General features: G+C 44.2%; 1 protein-coding gene across 2 annotated transcripts; it reads right to left on the reverse strand.

The window, feature by feature from the left end:
- Positions 1–1,129: 1,129 nt before the first annotated feature.
- On the reverse strand, positions 1,130–10,735 carry LOC135235600 (porphobilinogen deaminase-like). Of its 2 annotated transcripts, none has more exons than XM_064301218.1 (14): positions 10,492–10,735; positions 9,252–9,305; positions 8,370–8,442; positions 7,814–7,863; positions 7,498–7,553; positions 6,711–6,788; positions 6,433–6,510; positions 6,122–6,197; positions 5,430–5,543; positions 4,846–4,884; positions 4,203–4,326; positions 3,764–3,813; positions 3,347–3,433; positions 1,130–2,978 (listed from the first exon to the last, which is right to left on the reverse strand). In XM_064301218.1, exons 1-14 carry the CDS (start codon positions 10,513–10,515, stop codon positions 2,802–2,804), a joined length of 1,080 nt encoding a protein of 359 aa, XP_064157288.1. In that variant the 5' UTR covers positions 10,516–10,735; the 3' UTR covers positions 1,130–2,801. The 2 variants fall into 2 exon arrangements, with proteins under 2 accessions (XP_064157288.1, XP_064157287.1); XM_064301217.1 differs by having other exon boundaries at positions 3,764–3,817; positions 4,207–4,326; positions 10,492–10,733.
- Positions 10,736–10,905: the final 170 nt, after the last annotated feature.

Raw genomic sequence — 10,905 nt, forward strand, 5'->3', positions numbered from 1 at the left:
CAGAGAAAGACATTTTTGAAAAGTGTAGTCTTCCCTGGGTGATAAATCAGATTGAAAACCTAAAGCATGCTAGTACCATTTTTGGGGGGTTTATCAGATTGAGTTGGTTAAATGTCATGCAAATAGCATGATGCAGGTCAAATCCATTGCGTTGATTTGTAACAAAGTGGTGCTATACTTGTCCTGTTCTTTCGCAAAGCATAAGTACAGCATGTGCAATCTGCCGTCATTGATATTTCTTAATAGCAACAATATGCTGAATTCACATTTGTGGTTGCAGTCATCTTAAATGTTAAACTTCCATCCACTGAGATTTCAGTGACTCATTATTGACAATATGGTAAATACCACCCCCCCCCACTATAAAATGACAGCTGTAGCCCTGAATGTTACTGAGAGATATCGAAACTACTCCAGGAGGGAGACAGCTCAGCCAAAACTCAAGGCTGTTCTCTTCACTTTCAGAAAGTAAAACAAGCTCGAAATACAATCAGCACTGTACAGGAAACTAGGACAGAGAGCACTGCTGGGAGAGAGCTGAAGCATTGCACGTCCTTTGAGGAGGACGTACTCCATTTTCCATTTGTGAGATGAAAAGAATGACTTATCTTCGTGGATGCTTTATGAGGTAGCGAATATGCATGAAGTCCACTGCATAAAAGTCATAAAACAGATTTCCCATCGCTCAGGGCTGTTGCATAATAGCTAGTCCTTAACTGCGCAATACTGCGTACTGGGTGCAGTTTTCTCGTTCATTTCTCAGACAGAACCAAGTCTACAGTGGCTCTAACCAGGGTGGAGCTGGCAGGGACACGAGCAGGGATGCAGTCCACAGAACATGCAGTGTTCTGTGGACCATTAACAGTGTGTATTCTGTATTTATTAAAGTATTACTTAGTCCACTTTCAGTAGCGTGCATGGACGTTTGAGGATGCCAACCGATTCACAAAAAGCATTTAGTGTTAAAAAAAAGCAATTTCTCATTTTCGAGTACCGCACATTAGAACAACTCGCTGTGCACGCGTAAAATATAAAATGCTGTTATCAGGCCTTTCAATACATCGCTGGTGGCCTAACTATGACTGAAATGGAGGGTAAAAAAGGAAAACTGAACACACATTAGCCATACTATGGAAGAAAGAAATGCCTTTATTAGAAAATACATGCAGAGACACACAAGGATGAAGTATAAATGATAGTGGTTTTACATGTAAACACTAATGTAAGGCTGTTAAGTGTGTTTATATACTGATCGCTGGTGTAAGGCCGATCAGCATGATTATATATATTAAAGGCACATACAGCAGCATCAGCAGATGTCCGCATACTCTTAGCCTTTACCATTGCAGTTTACACTGTAGAACTTTGTTTACATTTTCAGGCTCGATATTAAATTCAAATCCATTAGCTAAAACCTTTTAAAAACACGCGGCTACATGAATAACGGAAACGGCTGAACAAACAGACGTTTAGTACAGTGTTTCTCAAGCCTGGTCCTGGGGACCCACTGCCCTGCACGTTTCAGATGTCTCCCTGCTCCAACACACCTGATTCAAATGAATGGGTCGTCATCAAGCTCTGCAGAACGACCCATTTGTTTGAATCAGGTGTGTTGGAGCAGGGAAACATCTAAAACATGCCGGGCAGTGGGTCCCCAGGACCAGGGTTGAGAAACACTGGTTTAGGAGAACTGAGTGAGTAACCTTTGGATTGTTTGGAGCTTTTTTCCAGCATGCCATCGTTCCACACTGCACCCACGAAACCTCATCCAAACCCAGCCTGATTCGGTTTGGCACGTGTGGTATTAATCTCCCTTTTCTGCAGCTGCTGAGGCACTGCAGAGATGAAGCGCTTTCATCCCAGAGACATGATTTACTGGCTGTGCAACATCACGTTCATACAGTTTGCAGGGTGGATGTGATAGTGTGCCGCTTGCAAACTAACTGCAGGGCCTTAACCTTTATCGAGGGTGGGGAATTTCGATAAGTCGCGGAAAACGACGGCACGCGTGGAATTTGAAGTGCATCGGCTTCAAGTCACGTTAACTTTGCTCTTTGTCACACAGCTAATTTACAACCGTCACCTTTCCTCATTTACAGAAATAACCTTTCCCGTAAAATTGTGCGCGTGCACCAACCGGACACTGAAAGTACAGCAAGGTGGTGAGCGAAATAATAAGCATAATATTCATATAGAGTATTTCAGACCAATCTCAGCACATTCGCACAGTGGGAGCAAAAGCCTCACTCGCACTGCATTTTGCCGGACCGGAAATTTCAAGAAAGTATGAAGTTGCAGCTAATTGCAACAGTTAAATAAAATATCCAGTGTTTCTCAGGTGCTTGTACCATTTAAAGGCGTGCGCACGTCAGGTTCTCATGGGCTAGGCTGGCTCTCTCACGTGATCAGCGTTCCACGTCATTACTGCGAATGGGAGGCTGATAATGGGGAGGTCCACACGGAGGAGAACATGTGGAAAGTTGTAAGCTTGAAGGAGGAAAAGCATACGCACTTTGGAAAATTAAATGTTTTGCATTAAGTCTGCCATTAATTTGAAGCGATCTAGAAGTCAACATGTGCATCAGTTTTTGATATTCGCACTAAGTCCAAATAGAGGGGCCTCACGTGGCAGACTGTTGTCCAACCAGACACTCTCCCTGGATTTACTGGCATCAGTGAAGGCCACTGATTTTATGTTCCTAAAAGCTGAAGAGGGAGAGGTGGCGGACTGCGACTGGTCCCGGCCACACACGGGCGTACACAGCTGGGTTGGTCTGTCCTGCACCAGGGGCCGGGACACGTCAGCGCGCGTCGTTGAGTTGCCTGGCGACGGTCAGGATGTCCCTGGCCCCTTTGCTGAGCAGCAGCTTGGCCAGCTCCACCCCCAGCTTCTCGGCCGCGTCCTGGGCCGCCCTCGACACGTTGCTGGCGGTGACCCCCACCCGCTGGACGCTCGCGTCCACCTCCTCGTCCTCCACCTGCAGCGGAACCCCCCCCCAGTCAGACCTGTCCTGACAAAATGAGTTACGCCCCACTGCTCTAACCACGGCCTGTACGGTGAATTACTGGGATGGGAAAACAGAGCAGAGTCTACAGAATCATTAGAGCAGCAGGGAAGCAGTGTGGATGTGTGTCCCACACTGACCCCTTCAGTACAGGCTCTAACGCATTAAAGAGAACAGCTCTCCCATGGGGAGGGAGAGCGAGTAGGAGAGCAGGGAGAGAGGGAATCTGTGAGAGAACATGAGTGAGAACAGATAAACAGAGTAATAGAGACAGAAGGAGTGGAGTGAGAGAACGAGGACAAGTGAGAGAAAGACCTAATGAGAGAGAGAGAGACACAGACCTCATTGCCCGGCTCAATGCTGGTCTGCATGGTCTCCTTCAGGCTGTCTGAGCCGTCGAGGCTGTACACAGCGCCAGTTAGGTACAGCTGCAAAAACGAGTGAACACAGAGACACAACAGTCACATGCACAGTGAACACAGGCACACCAAGAGGCACAACAGTCATGTACACAGTGAACACAGGCAAACCGAGAAGCATAAGTCAGGTACACAGTGAACGCAGGCACACTACCGCCCAGCTCAGTCTTTCGCATTAAAAACACAGCACTCTCACTCACCCACAGTGAGGCACAGAACAGACTCTCACACATTTTCATTCTGAAGCACGGTGTAACAGAAAAACAGAAGAGGTCATTCTGAGCTACTCTGCTCATTATATGCTTTCGATCACACAAAGATGCAGACTTTTGGCATTACCTGCAAGTCCTTGATTTCTGTGTGCACTGCGACAGGTACACTGCAGCCCCCTTCCTGAAAGAGGGAGGGAGATACAGAGAATGAGCTTCCCTGAAATGTACACTCAGACTGCACTGGATTAATAACAGCAAATATGGTAGGACTCAGGTCTTCAACTGTGGATTTTTACCACTTAGTAATTCTCAATATCATCCATAAAAACCATTCAGCTGCTGTTAAATAAGATGGAGGACAGCAATGAATGTCAATACGACACATTTAAATGAAATATTGGACACCATGTAAATAAAACCTATGCAAATTAAACCTACAATATGAACAGCACATCTGTGCACAGTATGCTTGCATAGACCAATGAAAACATGCATATTACATCAGTGCAGAGAACATGAGAGGTGTGGCTGCTCTGAGAAGGGGCTTCTGGGATATAGAGGAAGACTTGCCAGCTGTCGCATGAAGGCCCTCTCGGCGATGCAGCGCAGCACAGTGTCGTGGTCGTGCATGACGGACACCATCTCCAGGATGTCCCGGTCTCTCGCCCTCACCTCAACTGCCAGCGCCCCCTACAGCACAGGAGTAGCATGACAAACGTGCATATCGCTAAAGCGCTAAATGGAAACCCCATCCTGTGGGTTTTCATTTAAAACATAATTTGACACACCGACTACTAAATACTGCTTTGTTACGGTTAGAGTGAAAACCTACAGGATCAGGGTTGGTTACCACTGCGTTAAAGCAAACACACAACACACAGTAATGTCACACAAAAGAAGTATAACACTGAAAATAGGTATAGCTAACAGTTTACAATGGTAATAAACTATAAAAAATTAAATTAGAAGATAATCATGGACCAAATTATGGGAAAAAAGCTAAAGGTAGAAGAACATATCGGGGGAAAAATTATTAAAAAGAAAAACTGCAAAACTCTCCCAAGAATGCAAGTTCAGAGATTACGTCAGTGTGGCGAAGGTATGATGTGAGCATTCCTCCATCAGAGAGCAAGCACACTGAGGCAGAACATTAAACATCCATTCTAAACCACAAGCAAACAAATAGATTTATAAATCTAATGTATTCACCTGCCCAACAGCATACATACAGTCTTCAGGGCCCAGTATCTGCAACAGCACAAACAAAACATTGGATTTCAATATTCTACATAACCACCACAGACCGCTTCGGGTTAACTAACAAATCACATTTTTTATTTGATGCTTGCAACTATTTCCTTGGCATTTTTTTTAACTATTGGTATGATTTCAAACTACTAAAATTAATCAGCAGTATATTCATTTTCCTGTTGCATTTCTGCTTTCTGTTTTCAGTTATACTTGTGTGTATTTTATATATTTGCTGTATTTATTGCATTTTATCTGTACAGGTGTCATATCACCTGTCACATGTACTCTAGAACTCATGCCACCTGGCTAGCTTAGTGGAAAAGAATGTGTTACATATAAATACGTTAAAAAAAATAATAATGGCACTGGTATAAACATGAAGGTAATGTTGGTCGGTGTATTCACCGTTCAGCAGGAGAGGGTGTACCTGTCTGGCAGGTGAGTGTGTACCTGGCAGGCAGGTGAGGTAGTACCTGCCCAGCAGGTGAGGGCGTACCTGCCCAGCAGGTGAGGGTGTACCTGGCCTACAGGTGAGGTCGTACCTGGCTCACGCGGCTCTCCCAACCCATGCGTCGCAGCCCCGCCGTCGCGAGTATGATGGCGGCGTAGTCGTCCTTCTCATCCAGCTTCTTCAGTCGAGTGTTGAGGTTTCCTCGCTGAGAGGCCTCGTTCAGGAGAAACACCCATGTGCATTCACAGTAAAATGTACTCTGCCAGCCTACCAACCTCACGCACCACACTGCAGAAAGCTACTTTAAGGCAAGCTCAAGCTAGCATTCAAAATGTTTATCCAACCACTATCTTGCTTTTCAGATGGCTGGGTTGTCGCATCCAATTGTGAAAGAGCAACTTTACAGCCTCCAGTCCACCAGTGTATGCTATGCATGGCGTGTACTCAACTGACACAGCGACTGCACACCCCAGACCAGCAGCACATGCTTTAGACCAGAGCCAACACATTTATTCTCCCTGCCAAAATCCTGGGGGACACTACAGCAATGAAACAGGCCTTACGCTTTTCATATTAGGAAAAAAAAGAGAAAAAGCGATACAAATTTTGTTTTAAAACATGAAAAATAAAGGAACAATTTTAAATGGCATCAGAACACAGGTACTCGGCTAACTGTACCCACAGAGCAGAGAGATAAGGCACTCAGCTCCCCCTGTGGTGATGTCAGATGCAAAGATGCAGATGAAGACCTGAGGGCCATGCTAGGCATGCTGGGAAGGATACAATGTCTTTAAACTCCAGGTGAGGGAACCGCCTCTTCAGCTGTGCTGCACGCCGAAGAGAACTGGTGCCTACCACACTGTTAAAAACACAGACATTTACACATACACATTTTTCTGAACTAATATCTTAAAACCGGCAGCATCACTAATTAACGTTTGTTTAGAATGTAAAAGAATCATGAACAGAGTTGATGTTGCCTTCTGTATCTGCTCAAAGGTTAAAGTTCAGCAGATGAATATGCATTTAGAGTCCACCTCTCCTTCAGTGCTCCCTGCAATAATTTCCCATCATCCTCCCTGCTATTCTCTCACCTCTTGTCTGGCAGAGTTTCCAGCGTTTTCCCAGCATGCTTTGGATGCAGGACCACAGCATCGTGTGGATTTTCACGCCTAAAAGAAAAAATGTACATGTCAAAGGTAGACCTTGCCACACGTAATACAGTGAACTGTCCCAAACACATAGCCACAAATAAAGCACAGCACGACCTGCATCACAGACAGAGATTACACTAAGCTGCCTCACTCCAAGCTTTAAGACGATGGAAGCAGCTCAATAGCAGGTCACAATCATCGTCATTATTGGCACTCACTTGAGCACGGCTCCAATAGTGAAACCTGGGGGCAGTGTGGTGGGCAGGTCCTTCAGTGAGTGCACTACCAAGTCCACCCTGAAGGGAACACACACACACAACTGTAACTGACATTGAAAGACTGCATCCACTTCAGACTGAAAACTCCCTTAAAAAAAGTAGAATCATCACACTAGGTTTAAAGTCAGCACTTTTCAGCGCTGAAGTGGCTGTTCTGAATGCACAGTTGAAGGTAAGCGGTGATGATCAAACACACAGGAAGCCTTTAGGCTCCTGGCTCACAGATCATTTCAAATCTGCAGCTCTGATCACTGGAGCGCGATGTCCAAAAATCCCATCAATTCACCGACACGGCACCCAAGCAACGACAAAGTGAACGTCGGCAGCGAGTCACCGAAGTGGACGGGACACGCCAAGTAAAATACCCAGGGGACCTCAGAAAGGCAGCCCAATGTGAACACCCACCACCGGCAACCAGTTATGGGACAGGTGAGGCATACTGAAACCAAAACTGGTGGACACATATACTGTATGCCACCAGTGACTCACTGATTTGAACCAACCTTTTTTTTTGACAGCTTGTTGCAGTTCCAACTATTTCACCTCCCCCAAGTAGAGGGTTTGTGCAACCTCACCATGACATCAACATTATTGCATACAAACTGCAATAAACATTCCTGGACGCTAGAGGGCCTAGCATCAGATGCAGTGTTTGCATTCCTGATTGTTGTGGGGCAGTGTGTCTGTGGAGGACAGGAATGCCAGGCAGCAGTGACTGCAGACTTACTCGTTTCTCTCAAGCGCATTCTCCAGCTCTTTAGTGAAAAGGCTCTTTTCTCCAATCTGAAAAAGGCAGAATGAGGACACGTTCCTCACCATCTTCCCATTTCATTGCTAAATATTTATGAAAGATATTTACAAGTTCCACGACATGCACAGTCATCGTGCGAGCATTATGATGCAATAAGTGCCATTATTCCTCACTGTGTCCTAAACACAAGCGCACATAATTTTGCTCCTATACAGGCAAATAAAATCTGGTTATAAAACTGCACTCCAGTCTTTGTTTTGAAGAGAACGGGGGGGCATGGGCGCACACTGACCTTCGATAAAGCTGTGTCCAGGATTTTATCTCCTATTGTTGACATGCCAACTGGAACAACAAAAAAAAATAAAAAGTTAACATCTGTTCATTTGAAAAAAATTTTTTTATCACCTTAGACTTGTTTTCATAGCCAATCCCACAAAAGGGCACTAGACTTCAGGGCCAGTCCTACAGCAGACTTCAGATCCAAGTCAAGCACCAACTGTGCCTGCATAGTATACACTGCTGATGTCCCCATCTCCCACCACTTATTTGCACTGGCAGCTACTAGTGAAAGCCAGCACAGAAAGTCTTTCACACAGTCTCTATCTCCATCGCTCTCTCGCTCTCACTCATACACGCGTATGCACACACTCACTCACACTCACTCACACTCACTCACACTCACTCACACTCACTCACACTCACTCACACTCACTCACACTTCCCTCAGCATGACTGTGAGACAGACTGCATGTTGTTTTAAGTCAGACAGTGGATTAGCGCTTGGTGGTGTGAGAGTGCGTACGCCTGAGTGACTGTGCTCGGGTGTGTGGGTCCTTCATGATTCTCACCTATTTCCAAGTGGACATTGGGATTGAGCTCCTTTAGCTTCTCAGCCACGCTGTCAGTCTGGATGCGAGCCAGCTGAGCATTCAAACACAAACAGAACAGACCCAGCGCATCACCGTACTGTATTGCGCACGTCCCACAGGAAAAAAAAACTATTCTGCATTTATTAAAGTACAGGACGGCATATCTGCTAAATGTATTATTATTCCCAACAACTTCCTACTCCATGCCTATTGTCTTGCCCATTAAACAGTTGGTTGTGCCCATTTCCTAAGAAAAACAAATTGATATTCTAATGAGATTATTCAGCAGTGACACCCCAACTCCTACACTACTGAAAGTAATTGAACTTATCTTGAGAAAATAGAGATGAAATATTTTAACTGGATTGCATTGTATTTTTATAACTGAATTTTAGAATTTTAGATGAAATATCTAATGTCAAACTAACCTACATTTTATGACACAGATGAGTACATTTGATTATCTTTAGAGAATACAATGTACCCAAAAAATGACCATTCAGAACACAGAAACAATTCAGAATAAATGAATAAAATTAAGAGATGAATGGGAAACAAAGTATGCAGCCAGCTGGCTCATTACAATACGAATGGAAAATCTTCAAAATAATATAGGTCAATCAAAACGCCATAATAGAGCACTTTTTCTTATATTAATCTCCACCTAACGCATAATGCAGCAACCTAAATCCTGGAGTTATCTTTCATTCCACTTAGCCTAGATTGTCAACTCTGAACTGTTCAATTCCACAACTATCTCCCAGCAAACTGACAGTGAAGCTTCAGGACAGTATTACAATGCTTCCATATGATGCAAATTTGACAAGCTGACCGTGAAAGAACTCAAATCTATGGCCTTACCTGACTCTTTCTGGTTCCAATCCGAATGACCCTGCCAGCAGTCCCATTTCCGTCCTGCAAAGACACAGCTATTCGTTTAAAAAATCCTGTACATTCAATCAACGGGGAAACAAACACAAAAGGTGAAACGTGACAGCACGCAAAGGGAGCTTCCGCACCAGAGCCGGTCCTTCACGTATACTGCTGAACGGTTTGTGGTTCTGGAAGTGAGAGTTGCACTTGCGCATTTCCAAGATATTGATTGAGAGCAGCGAATGACTGAGTATGGTAAAAAGTGACGAGGACTAGGAATACGAGTCAATCTCCTGAACTTTTTTTTTTTTGACAGACAAGGGCTGCCTATTCATTTTTTCCTTCGGCGAAGGACACATAACGTACATATATGGGAGTAGCAGGAAGTGAACATTCGCAATGCTCTCCAAAATTCCACAATAGGAATTTTAACAAATAACAGTGTTTAAATGCCTACGGTTTCGTTATTAAAATTGAAGAGGTGTTCATATGGGCTAGTGCTTAAAAACTTGCAGAACTTGTGGGCGACAGTGTTGGAAGTTACGCACAATTGTTAGGGAACTGGTCTTGCAACTCAATGGCTGCTTCATCTAGAAAAGGCATGTGCATATAAAACACTATACGAAATAACAGGATATACATAATTCAGATATTATTTTCCTACTCCATCCAAGGTCAATTTAATTTGCGAATACTGTGTCTGTAGAAATATTATCGAAGAAGCCACACGTTCCAATGATGGGAAATTACCAAGCTAGAGAATACTATTTACCTAGCTAAACCTAAACGTATCATCTCTGTTCTAAAATAAGATTACAGCCGCTGGATATATATTGAATAAAAAACGAAATGCCACCATTTTCAGATATCGTTAGCTAGCTAAACAAACTTCCTGATTAACATCAGGCAACAGGGAACTGGCTAGGGAGCCATTGCAAAATAAATTGATCAGACAGTCAGATAGCTATAGCCATTTGCCTCGATCAGTATCCATATTAGCTATTTTCTAAACTAAAGTGTAACTGCCATGTCACATTTATACTCAAGTGGTTAACGCTTTTAAGCAAGTTAGTTAACGCGTTAGCTTAGATTCCCATGTTTCTGGATGCATATCGAGCACGCCGTCTACTTTTTCTACGAATCGAAGATCGGTATTCACGAAAGCCAATCAAATGCAAGGACTGGTGGAGGTAGTATATGAAAATGTTCATGTGCTCTGTAGACCCACCTGAGTACTGGTGTCCCCCGACATCTTGGTGTGCTTTTTAAATCCAGCGGTATAATCGGAGAGACTGACTGTATCATTGAGACTTCTTCGTTGAATTCCATAAACTTCGTATTTAGCCTGTACTGCTTTAAGCTATCAAAATGAGGAGGAAGGCAGACACATTTTGCCGGGCGCCTTCCTTCTCCGACCTCTAGAGAATGTCACTTCCGTTAGTGAGGGCAGCGCATGCGCCTAAGATCACGGTCACCTTTAACGTTTCTTTCCTTTTATCCAGAGGCCCCGGAATTGGCACTCCCTCTGAAGCTCGCAAACTCCAGTGGTTATCAGAGGTATTGCAGTTTATTAAGCCTCTGGTGCCAAAAAGGACATTTCCCCGTCGCAGTCCATTCAAATCTATGAATTTACCCTGGCGAA

The sequence above is a fragment of the Anguilla rostrata genome, chromosome 12 (genome assembly GCF_018555375.3).
Source record: "Anguilla rostrata isolate EN2019 chromosome 12, ASM1855537v3, whole genome shotgun sequence".
Classification (NCBI taxonomy): Eukaryota; Metazoa; Chordata; class Actinopteri; order Anguilliformes; family Anguillidae; genus Anguilla; species Anguilla rostrata.